Genomic DNA, 19,858 nt, shown 5'->3' with positions numbered 1-19,858 from the left:
TAGCCTATAACACTGTGTTAGCGATGTGGGATGGAGCATGTTGAAGCTACACATCACAAGTTCTAAAGGAAGATAAGGAGGACCCTGTTAAACAAATGAGACCAAAATATTATTCTTTTTCATTTATTATTTTATGGAAAATGATCCATCATGAAAATGGATTAGCAAATAATTTGAAGATTTAATTTCAATTCAAGACCAACCATAATAATAATAACAATAATAACAACAACAACTATTATTATTGTTGTTGTTGTTGTTATTATTGTTGTTGTTATTATTATTATTAGTATTATGAGTATTAATATTTTTATTATTGTTGTTGTTATTATTATTATTATTATTATTATTATTATTATTATTATTATTATTATTATCTTCTTTTGGTTTAAATTTCAATTAAACCTTGAACTTTATTTATTTTTTCTATTTTTCTTTTATTCGCTGTTATTTAAAATTTTCTTTTCATTTAAAATGATTAAATGTAGTTATTTACTGTCATGTCAATCCATGTTTTTGTAAATGCTCGGCTACATTGGATTAAAGCTGTTTTCAATGTAAACAGTCAAAATAAAGGTTGATTGATTGATTGATTGATTGATTGATTGATTGATTGATTTCACACCAGACACTTCCTTTAAATACATGCTTAATTAGTTTACATTCATGTTACCTTTTAATCCACATGATATATAATTCTTGTGCTAGTTTTATCCCCAGAACAAAATGCCCAAAGGCTTTAAATGTACAGGTTTTGCACTTTTTAGGACCCTAATTGTGAAACCAACGTGCCAGAAACTTGAAACCAGACAGAAGAGCACTGTGTTGTTTATGCTGCAGATGTTATCAGGGGTTGTGTAGACCTGCTCCTGGCTCTGGACATGCTGAGGCCTGTTGAGTAACTGGGCAGGAGAACCGTGGGTGTGTGATTCATAAACTACTTTCAGGTTCTGGGAAGCACATCTATCGCACGGAGGCACCGACTGTTACGACATTTTACTAACAGAAATAATGTGACCCTCTGCATAAGAAGCGCCACCACCAGCTCCACAGCACTGGACCGAACGGAGCTCTGAGAGGTAGGGCGTTATCTTCTTTCAGACATGAGCCAGACAGAGACTGATTTTCTGGGTCTTTGTGGACATTGTGTACATTACTGATGCATGTAGATCACCTGATAGCATAGAGATGTTATGTTGTATACGTGTGTAACACTTAAACTAAAGGGTATCTAACAAAAGTAAAGTAGTTGTGATGCATTTTGTAGAATATCAGCATTATGTATGAGACATTTGACCTAAATCCAACTTTAAAAAGACAAAACATTTTTTAGCTTGCCTGAACATGTTGATCCGCTACTCAGCAGATTTGGAATTGGTGGACACTTCATTTAAAGGACAGCTATATAGAGGCTTTATAACACATTCATAAGCATTGCATAATGCATTTATAAAGCAGTTAATTACAGTATGAAAGACCATTCCCAAAACATTTAATGTCTCCTGAGTTCTGCTTAATGAAAATGTTATGTATGTGAAATGTGTTACTTCTTTAGTTTGAAGAATTTAAAATTATTAATTGATTAATTAATATTATTAAATGCTTACAAATGTGATATAAAGCCTAGTCTAATGTAGGAAGCCTTCAAATAAAGTGTAAATGCTGGATTTGTGTGCTTTATATGGTGTAGTGTTTATCTATTAAGGAGATATAATTTCCTTCTCCATATAATTAAAATGGTGCAAACACTGCCAGTTCTGTAACACATCATTTAAATGTCATCTACCAAAAAGTAAAGAATTTATTATGCTTTTTGTAACATAGCAGCATTATATATGTGACCCTAAAAAAAAAAAAACATTATTTTTTTTTTAGCTTGCTTAAATCTGTTGTTCTGCTAATTAGGCAGATTTAGAATTGGTGTAGACTTTCTTTGAAGGTTACCTACATAGAGGCTTCATAACACATTCATAAGAATTGCACATTGCATTTATAAAGCAGTATTTGAATATGTATAGTTATTTGTAGCATTAAATATCATTCAAAATACATTTTCTGAATGTTATGAATGTAAAATGTGTTAATGCTTTAGTTTGAGGGCTTCAATTTAATTCATAGAACTAAGTTCATATTTTCAGGAATAGCAGTCCTACATATCTAAACATCACAGTAGAATAATATTATTAAATGCTTATGAATGTGTTACGAAGCTATATAAATATTGGTTTAAACACTGGCAGTTTTGTAAAACATCATTTAAAGGTAATCTACCTTAAAGTAAAGTAGTTGGGATGCATTTTATGGAATAGCAGCATTATATATGAGACATTTGACCTAAATCCAAGCCTAAAACAAGCCTAAATATGCTAACCTGCATGAACCTGACAACCTGCTAATGTACTTTATTTGGAGGCTACCTACATAGAGGCGTTATTGCACGTTCATAAGCATGTCATGTATGTAAAATGTGTTACTACTTTAGTTTGAGGAATTTTAAAATAATTTATAGAACTAATGTTTTCAATAACAGCAGACTAGCATAAGCTAGTCATATCCAAATATCGCTTTATAAATACATCATTTAATGCTTATAAATAAGTTATGAAGCCTAGTCTAATGTAGGAAGCCTTCAAATAAAGTGTAACTGCTGGATTTGTGTGCTTTATATTGTGTAGTGTTTATCTATTAAGAAGATACAATGTCCTTCTCCATATAAAATTAAATATATTTAAACACTGACGATTCTGTATCAAATCATTTAAATTCCATCCGTCTTATATATGAGGCATTTGACCTAAATCTAACCCTAAAAGACCAAACATTTAATTTGTTTTAGTTTGATCTTGTTGATCTACTACTCACTACTGGACACTTTATTTAAAGGTAACCTATATATAGGCTGTATAACACATTCATAAGAATTGCATAATGCATTTCGTCGCTGTCCAATGAAAAGCACTTATCTCCAAAACAGCAACTTTACAGGAGAGGGAAAAAACCTTCTTCAATTTCAATGGAAGTCAATGTAAAAAAAGTTTATTTCAGGTCATTTTGAAGAGTTTCTATTGGTCCGTTCATAAAGAAATTTTGGCACAGTGTAAGGGACAGTTTGTCTGTTCAAATTATGTAGTAAACTAAAAATCGATAAAAATGGAGAAAAGTGTTTTTCATAGGACAGCGACGATTTATAAAGCAGTAATTGAAAATGTATAATTATTTAAAGCATGCCTGCTGAGTTCTGATTATGAATATAATTATGAATGTAGCCAGGTGGCAATAAAAGTTCTCTTTTTGTTTATTAAAGAGAGTTTTTTTATTTGTTTTGTTTATTTCATATGTATACATTTGTTTCCAAGCAATGTATTATGTTAAAAATGTGTAAATGTTTATTTTCTGTGCATTTATATAAGCACTGGGTAAAAGGATGCTGTCTCTTTAAGGGAGTGGTCGTGTGGGGGATTATATTTCCCATTTATTTATCTGAGGCCATTTTGTGAGCAGCAGTTCTCCTGGGCAGAGCAGAGATTGGCTGGAGAAAAGTTAATCTTGTGATGACCTGTAAGCAGGTGGTTGAGGGCTAAAGAGGCCTGGTGTGTTTGGGGAGTCTCTAAGGGATCTGAGATTCGTTCACCCACTGCCGTATATTTTTGATGTAAACTTTTATTTTTATTTCTTTATATTTTACTCTGCTCAGCTCTAAAGAAAAGCTAGAAAGGACGAGTTACTCATTACAACCTGAAAGTAACTTGCAAATAAAAGAACCCCAACATTTTACATTGTGTCCTGGATGTTCTCTTTCTCCACGGGCTACATGAATTTAAAATATAGGTATAGGTATATATATGAGGTATATTTTATATTTCAGATTTGTTTGCTCTATATTGTGTAGTGTTTACATTTTGAGAAGATACCATATCCTTCTCCATATAACTCTATTGATTCACACTGCCAATTCTGTAACACATAATTTAATTGTGTTTTTAATCTAACCCTAAAAACACTTAAATATAAAAAATTTAACCTGCATTAACCTGTCAACCTGCTACACTGGTTTATTTGCCAGCTACTTACGTAGACTCTTTCATTCATTTATTTTCATTCACTTTCATACATTCATGAGCATGTGTTATAAATGAAAAATGTGTTGCTACCTAAGTTTGAGAAATTTTAAATCATTCACAAAACTAATGCCATGTTTCCAGTGATCAGTAGTGGTCATAAGCTTGTCATGAATATCCAAATATTGCTTTAAAAAAACATTATTCAATGTTTATGAATGTGTTAAGAAGCCAAGCGTAAAGTAGGAAGCATTTAAATAAAGTGTAACTGCTGAATGTATGTGCTTTATAATACTTACTTTATAATTTTTGAGGAGAAATAATATTCTTTACTATATAACTCTATTGGTTCAAAAACTACCAATTTGGAAACACTTCATTTATAGGGCAGCTACCAAAAGGTAAAGTAGTTGTGATGTAGCACATCATTTAAAAGGTATCTAACAGAAATGTGAGTATTTAGGTTCATCGTGTTGCATATATGAGGTATTAGACCTAAATCTAATCCTGAAACATCTAAAATCTAAATATTTGAACCTGCATGAACCTTTTAACCTTCTACTCTACTTTATTTGAAGTCTGCCTACATAGAGGCTTTATAAACCAATCATATACAAAAAAAGAAAAAGAGAAATAATAAAAAGTGAGGTGATTAAAGATTAAAGTAAATGAGAAACCTGTGTAAATAAACAGTTCATGACTTGAAACAAAGGTTAAAAAAAGTATGAGGAACGGTTTAAGGAAGATTATAAGCCTTAAGCCTTCATAAGCCTCAATAAGCCTTTACTAAACCTACATATTAGTGAGAATCAAATGTCTCTTGTGATGATGTAAAAAAGATTAGCAGAGCGGCTCCTCTGATTCTGAAAGATCTTCCAGGTTGGGTTTTGGCTCACACTGTTATCAGACGCCTTTCAGGGCATGAAGATGTTCACAGCGAGTCAGGGCAAGTTTCATGAAATGTTTATAGCATAGTTACATTAATGTTTTGTAGTTGGCATGCATAAGAACACATGCATTAGGACTATCACTTTTTTCACATTTTATGTTATATTATGTATATTAATTATTACATCTTAAACACACAACATTTCACATAGCAATTTATTTATATTAAAATGCATTAAAATTCTCAATAGAGAGGTCTCAAATTACCTGAACCTCCAAAATATACAGTCTGTTATCCTTAAAAAACAATATATCAGTTTAAAGAGGCACTAAAACCTAAACCATATATTTTTTTAATAGTTGAAATGTGTTCTTTTTAAGTAAAGAAATATACCAGTCCTGCTTAAAGTTTTATAAAAAATTCGTAACCTTTTATTTTGTTCATTTCTGCCTCTGCAGCGCCCTCTCAGTTTTAACTGTGCTATATGTGCGATATCTATCAATAATACCGCCCCCCTGCTGACGTCCAACCGTCTGTATCTCACTACCGCTATCAGAGGCACACTGCTGCTGCTGCTGCAGCTCAGCCAATCAGCTTACTCTCCTGCCCTGCCTCTAAACCCATACATCACCCAGTGCCCCTCCCAAACTATCCTTTCCATTTTTTTTTTTTCAAATTTAAGCTGAGGATAAAGTCAGCTAAGTTCCATTTAATGGATAATTTTACTTCTGATGCACTGTGGAAATCTTTCATGTGTCACAGAAAGCATTATTTGAGTATTATATTTCAAGCTGTTCTTCATGGACAAACAATGGTTGTGGTGAAAAATGCTCAAATGTTGTTTTACAAGCCTATTTACAACTTTTTTCTGTCTGGTTTTATTAATTCTCCCTTGTTTTGGTTTGCTTTACAGATTCAAAAGGCATCATGACTTCTCTATTCACAAACCTCACAAGCACTTCAACATTATGCACAGACCCAATGTGTATTTTTTACGCAGTAATGAATACACTCATCTTCATCTTTGGTTGTGCTGGAAATGGTCTGGTGATCTGGATCGCTGGGTTTAGGATGAAGAAGTCAGTCATCACCACCTGGTACCTGAGCCTGGCTGTATCTGACTTCATATTCTGCTGCACCCTGCCCTTCGGCGTCGTTCATAAGGTGAAAGAAGACTGGATCTTTGGGTCCTTCATGTGCAAGTTCAGGTACTTCATCAAGTTCCTCAACATGTACAGCAGCATCTTCGTCCTCGTCATCATCAGTGTGGACCGCTGTGTGCTTGTGATGTTTCCAGTGTGGGCTCAGAACAAGCTCACCATCAGAAAAGCCTCTGTGATTTTACTGTTGATTTGGATCATCTCAGCAGTGCTCAGCACGCCAGCAGTCATATTTAGAAAATTAAAATATGAAAAGACAACGCGTTGTTCAAACTATTTCACAGATACTGAAAGCCGCATTGCCACGGCAGCTTGCCGATTCGTTTTTGGATTTGTGATCCCACTTTTTGTCATTATTAGCAGTTATGTCATCATCATTTGGAAACTTAAGTCCAACCAGATGACCAAATCCAAAAAGCCCTTTAAGATCATGACGGCACTGATCGCTACTTTCCTGATCTGCTGGCTGCCTTTTCACACGTTTGCTTTTTTGGACATAAAGTACAAGAACTTGGAATGGGTTAAAATTGGAAAAGGAATCGGCATCAGTGTTGCCAACGCCAATAGTTGTCTGAATCCCTTTCTTTACGCTTTCATGGGAAAAGACTTTGCCAAGCATTGTTATAAACTTCTGTCAAAGATTGAGAACGCAATCGAAGAGGAGACACCAAACAAAGAGCAAGACTCACCTGTAGTTACTGGGGAAAGCAAACTTTTATCTTTGTAAAGTGGGCATCCCTGAGCTACAGTTTGTAATAGTATATCTACAGTACCAAAGATTTGGACACACCTTCTCTTTTAATGTTTTTATTTCTTTTTTTTCCTTCATGGTGCATGAATACAGAAGTGATCCAGACTATGAAGGAACACATAAGGAATCATGTTGTAACTTAAAAGTGTTAAACAAACCAAACTACTCTGAGAAGCATTTAGGTGGGCTCCATTAATCTAATCCATTCTATTAATCCACCATGCAGAGCATTTCAAGATATTAAAATTAAAATTACTTTTAAGGATTTTAGGGTGTCCACATTTTTGACTGGATCTGTACATACTGTACTTTGTACATATAGTGGGCCTATACAAGTCAGGGTTCATAGAGCGGCTGGTGAGAGTAGCCTTTAAACAGTAGTCTGTATATACACCTTATGTTGCCACGCCCACTTTCAGAAGCTTGTTACTTACAATTTTGGGTAACACTTTATAATACTGTTCCATAGTTAATAGGTAACTAAGCAGGAACTAAGCAGTAACTAATTAATAGTGCTGCATTAACACCTAAATATTTTCTATTAACTACCAGGGAGTACTGAATAATTACTCAGTAGATAGTACTGAACTAATGATTATAGTAGTTCACTATTAACTCCACAATAATTACTGAGACTTACATATCTCCCAGAGAACTACTTACTAACTATGTCTCCTTTATAATAACTATTCATTAATTACTGCTCAAATCAACATTAACTACTGAAAACCCTTACATCCCACCTGGGGAACTATAGATCTAAATCAGGCATATTTGAGTTAAATGCATATTAATTGAAGGCATATTTGAATTAAGCAAGTGACACCATTGGTAGTAGTGGTAACCTTAATTACCTTATTATCCTCAATTCCTTCCTTAGCAACATATAGTAAAATACTTCAGTGTGTATTACTCTGCTTAACCATCATTTTTGGAAGAAAAAAACAACATTATAACGTAATTATTATTGCATAGAAGACATTGATGAAAGTTCTCCAGAAGGCATCTAAGACTCTAAGAATGACTGTAAGACAGTAATAATGTAACAATCACTGCTTTAATACTAGGTATCAGCCTTATAAAAGTGCATCTTCAGCGTTTGCAGTCTCACAGAGATTTATTTCACTGCGCATTATTAGGGTAATTACGGTAATTTCACAGCGGACGCAGCTCTCCTGGTCCTTCGTGTAAATTCTCTGCTGCTGCTGCTGCTGCTGCCGGAGGAGGATTAAGAGAGACTCTGCTGCTTTCATATTTCTGTATTTGATTGAAAATAAACTAGTAATCAAGATATTGAGATCTTTTCCAGCTTATTTTACCCCCGGATCAGAGGAGGACTTTTTGTGGGTTGTTAACCAGCTTTAGGATGTGTGTTAGCTAGCTAAGTTAGCTAAGTTGTGTGTGTAGTTAGCGTTAGCCAGCTAAGTTAGCTAGGTTATGTGTGTGTTAGTTAACTGGCTAAGTTAGCTGGGTTATGTGTGTGTGTTAGTTAACTGGCTAAGTTAACTAGGTTATGTGTGTGTTAGTTAACTGGCTAAGTTAACTAGGTTATGTGTGTGTTAGTTAACTGGCTAAGTTAGCTAGGTTATGTGTGTGTTAGTTAACTGGCTAAGTTAACTAGGTTATGTGTGTGTTAGTTAGCTAGTTTAAATGTGTGTTAGTTAGCTAGGTTATGTGTGTTCGTTTGCTAGCTAAGTTAACTTTTATGTGTGGGTTAGTTAGCTAGGTTATATGTGTGTTAGCAAGTTAAATTTATGTGTGGGTTAGTTAGCTAGTTTAAATGTGTGTTAGTTAGCAAGCTAAGTTAGCTAGGGGAAATGTGTGTGTGTTAGCTAGGTTAATCGTGTTAGCTAGTTTAAATGTGTGTGTTAGTTAACTAGGTTAAATGTGTGTGTGTTAGTTAGCTAGGTTAAATGTGTGTTGATATTATTATTATTATTAATGTATATTTCCCTTTATAATACTGTGACATGATCTGCAGTAACTCTGGTAAAGAAGAACTCAGTAACTCCTCAGTAATTAATAATTAGTTACCATGTTTCTCACTTTATTATACTGTGGTATGATTTGCAGTAACTCCTCAGTAATTAGTAATTAGTTAACATGTTTCTCACTTTATAATACTGTGGTATGATCTGCAGTAACTCCTAAAGAAGAACACAGTAACTCCTCAGTAATTAGTAATTAGTTAACATGTTTCTCACTTTATAATACTGTGACATTATCTACAGTAACTCCTAAAGAAGAACACAGTAACTCCTCAGTAATTAGTAATTAGTTAACATGTTTCTCACTTTATAATACTGTGGTATGATTTGCAGTAACTCCTAAAGAAGAACACAGTAACTCCTCAGTAATTAGTAATGGGTTACCATGTGCTGCTGTTAACTCCCGAAAAAAGAAGACAGGGACCCCTTATTAATTATCTATGAAGAACACAGGGATACCTAGTCCGTTATCTAACACAAATATTTATTTATTAAAACATGATTTCCCCCAGAATAAGGATGTAGGACACAGCCTAGAGTAAAGCTGTACGTGAGCCATCACTTCTACTGAGCACATCTCCAGGAGGACTGAAGAAGAGCACAGGTTTAGAATAAACACCTGTAACACACTGACAGAACATTACAAAAATGGGGTTTAAGCAGATTACGACACACTGTAGTATTTTACTATATGTTGCTAATATTTGGAAGATAATGATGATAATAAGGTAATTAAGGTTACTACTACTACAAATGGTGTCACTCAAATATGCCTTTAATATCACCACTGATATGTTTGTGTAGACTGATTTAGATCTATAGTTCCCCAGGTGGCATGTAAGGGTTTTCAGTAGTTAATGTTGATTTGAGCAGTAATTAATGAATAGTTATTATAAAGAAGACATCATTAGTAAGTAGTTCTCTGGGAGATATGTAAGTCTCAGTAATTATTGTGGAGTTAATAGTGAACTACTATAATCATTAGTTCAGTACTATCTACTGAGTAATTATTCAGTACTCCCTGGTAGTTAATAGAAAATATTTAGGTGTTAATGCAGCACTATTAATTAGTTACTGCTTAGTTCCTGCTTAGTTACCTATTAACTATGGAACAGTATTATAAAGTGTTACCCAATTTTGTGTTAGAATTTCTGTGCATTTCATATTAACCATCCTGTTATGTTACTTTGTCAGGAATAGCAATGATGTTCCCAGGTCAAAAATCCTAACAAACAGTGTAAATATTTCATTACTAACTCCATTGCTTATTATTCTATCAATATTTAGTGCAATGGTGTTCCTTACCTTTAACAGATAATGGTTCAGTTGGGAGGTACCACTTTAAAATAAGGCTCCTTTATAAAGGGTTTATAAATAGTTTATAAAGGAGTTTATTAATGTTATTAATTAGGTTGTAAATACTTTAAAAACATTAATAAGCACTTGTAACACATACATAGAAAGAACAACAGTGGCAATGACTTTTTTAACGTATCTAATGAAATAATATAGAAAGTCAGTGTAGTTTATTTAATTTAATTTAATATGGTGTAGTTTCATTAATAAAATTATTAACAAAAATGTTAATGATAACTGATGGAAAGGGCAAGATCTGAGAATTTGGTACATGAAAGGTCACTGTTGCCCTTCCTGTTTATCTGTTGTTACTGCTTATTAATGGTTTATAAGCAAATAAATATATATTAGTAAACCCTTTATAAACTATATATAAACCCTTTATAAACTATATATAAACCCTTTATAAAGGAGCCTTATTTTAAAGTGTTACCAATTAGAATAATTCACTAATTTTTCATTAAAAAATATATAAATGTTACAACTTTTTTTAAAGTTTCACTACTTTATTACTTTAAAAGAACAACATATAAAACACAATAGTTTTACATAACATTGAAGCATAACAATACAATTTTGTTTTAGTTTTTTTTTGCAGAGGGTGATTGCAAATATATGAGATAAACCAATTTTTTTATTATATGTTGATTACACTGATTAAGGTAAGCAGAAGAAGTTTTATAAAAAAAAATACTTTAAACAATTTTTCATAGATTTTCAAACTGTAAAACAGGTAAATGTAACCCAGAACATAACAGGAGGGTTAAATAGTTTATGGTCATACTGTAAAGTGTAGTAGCTTCTGCTGTGGACACTGATCATATAGTAGCTATAGCTATGCTATAACCTATATCATTCCAACATAGCTAACTTCCTCTCGAACCATAGTGGGGCATCATGAAACATACAGTATTTCCACCACAAACATCCACCAAAACGTCCATATGTCTGATCATATTATCTTGTGAAGAGGAAACTAAGCTCTGGTGAAGTGACGTTAGACTGCAAGGGGAAGGCGTTAGCTAACTTAAGTCTAAAAAACGGCAATATGCTTCCACTTAACCTGAACTTTCAAACTTAGACATTTCCTCGGATAAGGATGTTCTGGAGTTGGTTTCTCATCCAAAAAATGGTAAGAATAAATGTTTGAACATCTGGATAAATGTTTTAAATTTAGCATTCAGCATTCAACCATAGACACAGCTGCTCTTCTTTGGAAGATGGTGGATATAAATCATATGGAGCGCCACAACACTCAGACATTCTCAGGTATACCCAGATGTAGGGTTACCCTGATGCTAGTTGCTATTTTGTGTTTATTTTTTTATTTTTTTTTCGTGACATTGGCTGGTTGCAAATGTTTTCCATGAAATTATGCTCTGAACTTACCCTGTGCAACTGTGCTCTTCGTTTCCTGGGAAGGACCTAATGAGAGCCAGTTTCATCATAATGTATTTGATGGCCTTTGCGACTGCATTTGAAGATACACTGCTTTTTTACAAAAATGATATGACTAAATTAACTATATGCTACTGATAATTTTAACCTCATAACCACCACCTGCTACATACTGTATATTGTGCAATAAAACAAGGAGTTGTATATAGGGAATGGGGATCTGTAAAATGTTGCCTGTTGAATGGATTTCTTATCAAATAAATATACACTATTATAGTTTTTTATTATTTATTTCAGTGCCTTTGTTTTTTTGTTTTTTGTTTGTTTGATCATTTTTTTACTCTAAAACTATTAAAATTAAAATGCTACTATGCCAGATATCAGATAAATTAATATACGTATTACATTGGTGCTGCAAGGATTTACATAACTCTAGGCCAAAAAACGTTGGTAGTTGTCCTATCCAAACACGCCCTATTCAACTCATTAGTTAATTACCTAATTAAAGTGGGTGTGTTTGAGTAGGGAAGCTACAAAACTTCACTGGAGACCCGCCCTCTAAGACTGGAGTTGTGCAGCCCTGGGCTAACAGATTATTAAAAACCAACAGCTGGTTTTATCAATTGCGTAATGTCTGGCACTACCACCTGTTTGCTCATTGGCGCGTGCCATGACAGTTTCATACCACCACACATTATATCTAGTCTAGTCTTAAAGTCATTAGTAGCTAGACATGTAAAAACAGGCCAATAACAACACAGAAACAAGACATATATACATGTACTGTACCATCAGGACAGCATTACCCCATTCAAGCCTACTAGATGTTCTAAAGAACAAAAATGTCAAAAAATTTCCCATTCATTACTCGGGTAAAAGAATCAACTCAAGCTTTTCACTCTTTAAGTAAAAGTGTAAAAGTACTGGTTTCAAAAATACTTAAAGTATCAAAGTAAAAGTAATGTAAGGGGAAAAAAATGCCATTAAGTACAAAATCTTAGGCCACGCCCACAGAGTCCTGCAGTGCAACTCCCACCCCCCCAAAACACATTTTTCTAAAAGCCATAATGACTATAATGTTATATTCAAATGTTAATGTTGATAATATAATTTGGGATGCACTAGGCTCCTCCCTGTTTCAGCTGCATATATGCTGATTGTAAATGTATTTATTTTAGTAGAATATAAATATATTAAAGAAGTTTTAGTTGGGCTGGAGTTTATCTGGAGTTCTGTTGAGTCTCTGCACGGATCATCTTCATACTAGACTACATACATCTGCTATGAGTGTGTGTGTGTGTGTGTTGTGTGTGTGTTGGGGGTTGGGGGGGACGTGTGCAGGTGTGATGGATCACAGTATAAACCAATAGGGAGTCGGAATGGTATATATGTTTACACTTCTCTACATCCAATCACAATCAGATTCACTCTATCTGGATGGAAGAGAGATTGGGGTTCTAGATAGGGGTTTTATTGAAAATTATAGTATAGTAAAGTATACATTGTATGCAAAAACAAAATGTCTATTTACGTAAGATGAAAAAATATATGTAGTTAGTTACTTGACACCTCTGCCAAAATATATATACTGTAGACCTAGTGTAGATCACAGCAGGGGAAATGTGCATAATTTGCAATAACAGCAAGAGATACCAGATCTCTCTAAAAGGGAGACTTCATTCACTCATTCATTTCTATCGGAAAAAGGTCCGGGGCAGGGGGTGGGGTGGATTATGCGTCTACATAAACAAAGATTGGTACACAAACTCTGTGTTGATAAACAGCCTCTGCTCTGAGGCGACAGAACAGCTGTGTCGATCTCATCTCATCAGTCTCGTAAGTTTATGGCGGTGTTCGGCACTGCTGTTTACATAGCACCGGATGCTAATGCTAACAACACGCAAAAGGAGCTTAGTGAGAACATCAGCTCGCTTCAGAAGAAGGATCTGGAGGCATTCTATGTCGTAGCCGGGGATTTTTACCACATAGAACTGCCGAAACTCCCTGCCAAGGTTTTAACAGCATGTAAACATTGGGAACACGTGGGAATAACACGCTGGACCATGTTTACACCAACGTACTCGTACTCTCACACTTAAAAGAACTCACTTCTCCCCTGATGGACAGTCTCTAGTTTGGTTACCGGGCAGATCTGTGGAATATACAGTTAACCTGGCTCTCCACAGGATTTTGCAACACTGGAATCCCCAAACACCTATGACCAGATATTATTCATTGATTTCTGCTCCGCATTCAACACCAACAACCCAGACAACCGCTTCAATAAACTCATGGTCATGAACATTGACATCACCTTACGCTACTGGATCTATAATTTCCTGTCAGAAAAAAAGAGAGTTGGGATGGGTAGCCTCTCATCCCAACCTCTGTCCCTCAGTACAGTACCTTCTCACTCTATATGCAGATGACACAACAATAATTGGTCTCATCACCAACAATCATCAACATTATTATCGTGAACATGTCACCCAAGCAGTCACTTGGTGCCAAATCAACAATTTCAGCTCAATACATCAGAAAAACTCAGAAACTTAAAGTCGATTATTCACGCTCACAATTACAAAACATCCATCTTCATCTCCACTCAACCCATCACCATCTCTGACTCATTTAACACACATTATTAATACACTGAAATGGAGACAGCATTCACACGAAATTTACAAAAAAGCCTAGTCTGGTACAGATTCTTGGATACTCATTCACACAAAAAACTACAATGTATAATAGACAAATCATCAAAAATCACAGGCCACACCCTCCTACCAATTGGCACATCGTATCACAAACGAATGCATCATCCAACGAGCAATAAAAATCACTTCTGACCCCTCTCACCCTGCACATCATTTGTTCACACTCATGCTTTACAGTAGACGCTACAGGTCCCTACTAACACAATAAGTCAGACTTAAAAACAGCTTTTTACCAACTTCAGTAAACCACGGCAGAGTCCAAATATAAGCAGGAGGTGGAACACCTGGAGGGTTGGTGCAGAGAGAACAACCTCTGCATCACTGTAAAGAGCAGTGTTGGGCACATTACTTTGAAAAAGTAATTAGTACTAGTTACTTCTCCAAAAAAGCAACTGAGTTACTAACGGAGTTACTCCACTATAAAAGTAACTAGTTACCAGTAAAAGTAACTATTGCATTACTTTTGTGTTACTCAATACATTTGAGGTGTATGCAAACATACTATCAAGCATAGTACCCCCCTACAATTATTTCTAGATTTAGAATATCATTTGGCAATTGGCATTGGCAACCCCTGTTCTATAACTTATTAGTTTTATGATTCACCATCTATTTACTTACTTGTTATGATCCGTTATAATGTATATACAGCACCTGTCCTGCAGGTGCGTCACGATGGAAAAAAAAAACATGCCTGATTAGTGCTGTGCTTCTGTTTTTTGATGTGTATTATCAGGAGCATTGCCTGGGTATGTAAAAATCTGAGGCTCAGCCCAACTAATTATATTAGTTTATTAGCTGATCAGATGGAAAACATACAATTTTAGGGCAGAGACCAGAGTTAAGAAACTCATTTAAACTAAGTATACATGTAGAACTAAAGTCTGGCTATTCTCAACATCCAGTTTCTATCTAACTGGTTCTCTAAATACATTGTTGTTAATTATAGCTTACAGTTATCCTGCAATCCTAAATTAATAAAAACACAGTATTCATTTGAAAATGAAATAGTTATTGTCTGATCAGGTACATTCTCAAACCTTGATCTGTGTGTTTTGAATCAGAAATGAGTCTTTTTAACCAGCTATCAGAAACATTCTTATCACAGTTTACACAGTTAGTTCGGTTACCTTTCTTTTAGAAAAATCGCCGTATATTCACATATGTTTTAACATCAGTGCTAAAACCCGGTACAAGAACTCAAAAACCCTCAAAAATCCTCCCCAGCGAGGCGGTGGGGAGACTGGGGTGGGGGCTTTCCTACTAGCCCACCGCGCTTGAACTGGCTCCGTGATTTGCGTCAAGAGATTTTCCATTCACAGCAGACAGCGGCCCATCTCCTCACTAATAAAACAGCTGAGCTGAGTGAAACGATTCGGGGCTACTGGAAACCCAGGCCAGGTGACGCCCCTGTGTATTATCATACATGAACAAACAGCTCTTGCCGACTAGAAATAATTTTCCGGCATCAATTTGGCGCCCCCTCTAGTGCAGCGCCCCTATGCGTCGCATACGCTGCATCCCCGCTTTTTGCACCACTGCACAACACACACACTTGCCCCTTTGTCTGTATGGGCAAAGTTAAAAAAAAAAAAAGTTCATTAAGCGGCTAAAGTAACATGCAGTAACGGGGTGCCAGAAATGGTAATGGCATTATTCCCATCAATGGTAAAGAAGATGAAGAAGATGATTGTGGACTTCAGAAGGGGCCAGCATGCCCACCCAACTATCCCAACCCAATCCCAGGAAAAGGGCCACCTGCATCAGGAAAATCCTACTCACCCAGCACACTCACTTTCCTTCCTGGTCCCCTCAGGCATCAAGTGCAATACAACAAGGCTCAGAAACAGCTTCATTCCAGAGGCTGTAAGACTCCTAAACTCTACATAGACAACACACTGCACTGACTCTTTACAAGGACAATTACATATTTAAAACAACACTGACACTTTACCCACACTGAAACACTTTATCATGTTACTGCTCTTCATTCATACTAATTTATGCTGCTATAGCAAATGTGACTTATGCACTGCACTCTGGATTTCATGTTGCTGCTACTGTACTTTTCTACTCTCCTACTTATATTATGTGTATTTATTTCGCTATCCAGCATCTCAATCAGGCTTTGACTAGACCACTCCAAAACCTTTATTTTGTTTTTTTAACCATTCAGAGTTAAACTTGTTTGTGTGCTTTGGATCATTGTCCTGCTGCAGAACCCAAGTACACCTGAGCTTGAGGTCAAAAACAGATGGCTGGATATTCTCCTTCAGGATTGTCTGACAAACAGCAGAATTCCTGCTTCCATCTTCTGCTACAGTAAGCAGCAAAACAGCCCCAGACCATCACACTACCACCACCATGTTTTACGTTCAGTATGTTTTTTTTCTGAAATGCTGTGTTAACTGTATGCCAGATGTAACGATAAACACATCTTCTAAAAAGTTCCAACTTTTGCCTTGTCAGCCCAAAGAATATTTTCCCAAAGCCCTGGGGATCATCAAGCTGTTTCTTGGCAAATGTGAGATTACTTTTTCACATAGGGCCAGGTTGGTTTGGATAGTTAATTTACCTTAATGAAGGTACTCTTTTGGTTGCTTTCAGATTATTTAGTACATAATAGTACATCATGTGTGCTGGTGGAAATGAACATTGTATTTGTTTTACACTTGAATAACCAGAATGTTTAGCAATTTTTCAAAGACAGTAAAGGTCATTTTGTTTGCACCAGTATGTTGTGTTGCAATATGGAATGTGCAACCAACATGACCTTACTCTGAGACGCAGTACAAACACCAAGAGGAACTTAATGTCTGTAGAACAAGAACTAATCCATCCCACACCCCAACAAACACAATCACTAGCTCTGGAGAACTGTGAAGCAGCTGCTGACAGGTAGGTTATATTTTATTTAAATACACTACTACACTATCACTACACAGAACAGTAATATTTAAATGCTTCATTTCATTTATGTGTGTGTGAGTGTGTGATTAAATTGTTCTAAGTTACAGTAGTGAGTTGTAGTGTAAAGGTAAGGCATCAGTCTGTAAATTTTGGTGAGAATGTGGAGTTAGACTAAGGACGTTCTCTTTTCAAATGGATACAATTATCTGTTTTCTTCTATTTCTGCTTTTCTTTGGTTTAACTGTGTTTAAATGAGCAAATGAAGGCATTCTGAATTCCCCATGTTTGCAGTAGTTTTGTATAGCAGCAGCGTTAACAACCAGGCAATCAAACATTTAACCTTTTTTCTTAAGTCTTCTCTTAGTTTCCATGGTGTTCTAGAGTTCAACTGTGGCGTATTTAAATACTTCTCTCTGTCAGTCTGTTGTGGAGATTGTATATTACTCAGCAATTAAATTATGAAAAACCATGAAATAAGGGATTATCTGCATATGTTTATAAAATGCTGTACCTTATTAAATTAATTCCTTATTGCAAATGATATTCAGATTGCAGAAGTTCTTAAAAAAAACTCCCAATGCTATAAATGTAATGATAAGGTCTTCTCAAGAAAGAAAAAGGAAAGAGATGGTGTCATGAGACAACAGAGACTTATTTTTTTAGCAAGAATAGTAAAAAGTAAAATTGGAACAATTCTAATATTGAAGATCAAAATCAAACCAAATGTATGTTTATAGCACTTTCTATAAATGACGTCGCAAAGCAGCTTTACAGAACCATGGTAGCAGGATGAGAGATCATACAACACCTTTTTACATGGAGGACCAATCTTTGAATTATTGATAAGACTCACAATACAGCCACCTGGGTCTATTATGTTCAGCAGTACTGATGTATTCATGATAGTGATGGTAGTAAAAGTAATAATGAAAATAATAGTAATGTTTAGTGGTAATACATTTAATACCAATATAGTTGCATCAACAATGACAGCAATTAAACATATACTAGTTAGAGCCCATGTAAACTTTAATACAGTTGGTACTGGAGGGTAGGTAACTAAGCCAAGTTGAGGGGCAGAAGCTGGACGGTGGGCAGCTGGTCTGTGGCAGTGAGAGTCTAAATAAAAGTGTGAAAAAAAAGTGTGAAAAATAATGTGAAAAATATGGTATGCTGATGGGCATGGTGGTCTGGAGGTGGGCTGTGTTCAGGAACATTTCGGGGCTATTGCTATTTTGGTGGTGGAAAACACAGGCGCCTTGAGTTTTAATCAGTCAATTGTCAGACAGTGTGAAACCCAACTTTTACATCTATAATAAACAGAATACTAAATAAAATAATATTGCTGTTTCCATAGATTACCTGCACCTTCACAGTGTGAACGAGCAGGCCAATGTCCTCTGCTCAGAAGTGCTGCACCATTAAAATAGCAATCTGACAAAGTCAGAGCACACCTGGCACTTTATGGTAACAGTAAGTGACACACTGATTGGTTTATTTCATGTTACGCCAAAAACATGAAACATGAAACCTATGATTAATTACGAGAAATAATGCGGGTTTTTTTTGGCATCCTTACGATAACAATGACACAGATGCCCTAAATCCAGCTGCATGGTGTGCGGTTTATGGCTTAGCTATAGAAAAATACTACAGGAAATAGTTTAATCTGCAGGACTGTTTGGTTAATTTTTTGTTTCATAAATGTTGATGACATTTATTAGTACATGATTAGTATATGATTGGTGACTGTAGTATTCAGACAAGAACAACTCTCAGCAGCAGAGTAATCACAAATTAATATTAATTACAAGTAGCCACATAGAGAAAGGTAGTCTGGGGGAATGACTACACACTGATGATGTGTCTCCAAATTATTTCTCTTTGTAACTTTACAACTCTGTGTTCCTTTAAATATTTGCTCAAAATATTTAATACCCGAGTTGAATGTGTACACCTGCACATTAAACTGTTTTGCAGCCCCCATTGTCTGCAGGAGCTAAGCAAAGAAATCCCCCCCCCCCCCCTCCGAAAAACGGGTGAATTTTGAATTATCTTTCTGCCTACGTAGGCAGAAACTCACAGACCAGCCCACCTTGGCTCGAGAAACTCCCAGAGGCGGAGCTGAAGCGACGCAACATCACCGCTCATCAGTTAGGAGGTGGGAGGCAGTGAGCGGCAGAGCGGTGGAGGGGCGTCGCAGTGCTCCTAGCCAATCAGAGGAGAGATATTTGCATTCTGTTTGCATGTATGAATATTCATGAGCAAAGCTGGAATCCGGTCATTTTGGACACACCCCTAAAACAGTCCATTAAAAAAGAGCTATACAGAGACACCTGAGCACTTTTTTTTTTACAAAAACGGCTCACATGTCATTCATTCATACTAGAGACCACAACTAGACATTTTAAAATGAAAGAAAAAACGATGGAAGGTGACCTTTAATACCTTTGAGAAAGAGTCAATAAGAAGATGTATGGATGGGCAGACGGAGGTCTGTGTTCTTACTGTTTATGGCAGACGAGATATCACATCCTTTTTTGGACCTGCGGTTTTTCTTACTCATCATCTGCATCTTCCTCTCTTTGGTCTTTCCTAACCCAAAATGTTTTTCTCCTGAGGCCTTATAAG

General features: G+C 35.6%; 2 protein-coding genes across 3 annotated transcripts in view; both read left to right on the top strand.

Moving 5' to 3' along the window:
- The first annotated feature begins 923 nt into the window (after positions 1 to 923).
- LOC111197432 (chemerin-like receptor 1) overlaps positions 924 to 19,858 on the top strand; it is a 44,668-nt gene continuing 25,733 nt past the window's right edge. The window contains exons 1-2 of one of the 2 annotated variants that reach the window (XR_007428807.1): positions 924 to 1,079; positions 5,861 to 7,040. Coding sequence is in view for 1 of the 2 variants with exons in the window: in XM_049470235.1 (XP_049326192.1) it covers positions 5,875 to 6,834 (960 nt within the window). In the remaining variant the exon portion in view is untranslated. Of the gene's footprint in view, positions 1,080 to 5,860; positions 7,124 to 19,858 lie in introns of those variants that run through there. The other variant, XM_049470235.1, reaches the window with a different exon arrangement.
- LOC103034122 (chemerin-like receptor 1) overlaps positions 17,136 to 19,858 on the top strand; it is a 40,575-nt gene continuing 37,852 nt past the window's right edge. Inside the window, exon 1 of the mRNA XM_022686800.2 lies at positions 17,136 to 17,215. The gene's annotated coding sequence lies outside the window, so the exon portion shown is untranslated. The remainder of the gene's footprint in view (positions 17,216 to 19,858) is intronic.

This window comes from Astyanax mexicanus, chromosome 22 (genome assembly GCF_023375975.1).
Source record: "Astyanax mexicanus isolate ESR-SI-001 chromosome 22, AstMex3_surface, whole genome shotgun sequence".
Lineage (NCBI taxonomy): Eukaryota > Metazoa > Chordata > Actinopteri > Characiformes > Acestrorhamphidae > Astyanax > Astyanax mexicanus.
Note: the sequence above shows the minus strand (reverse complement) of the source record. Positions and strands in the feature narration are given on the sequence as shown.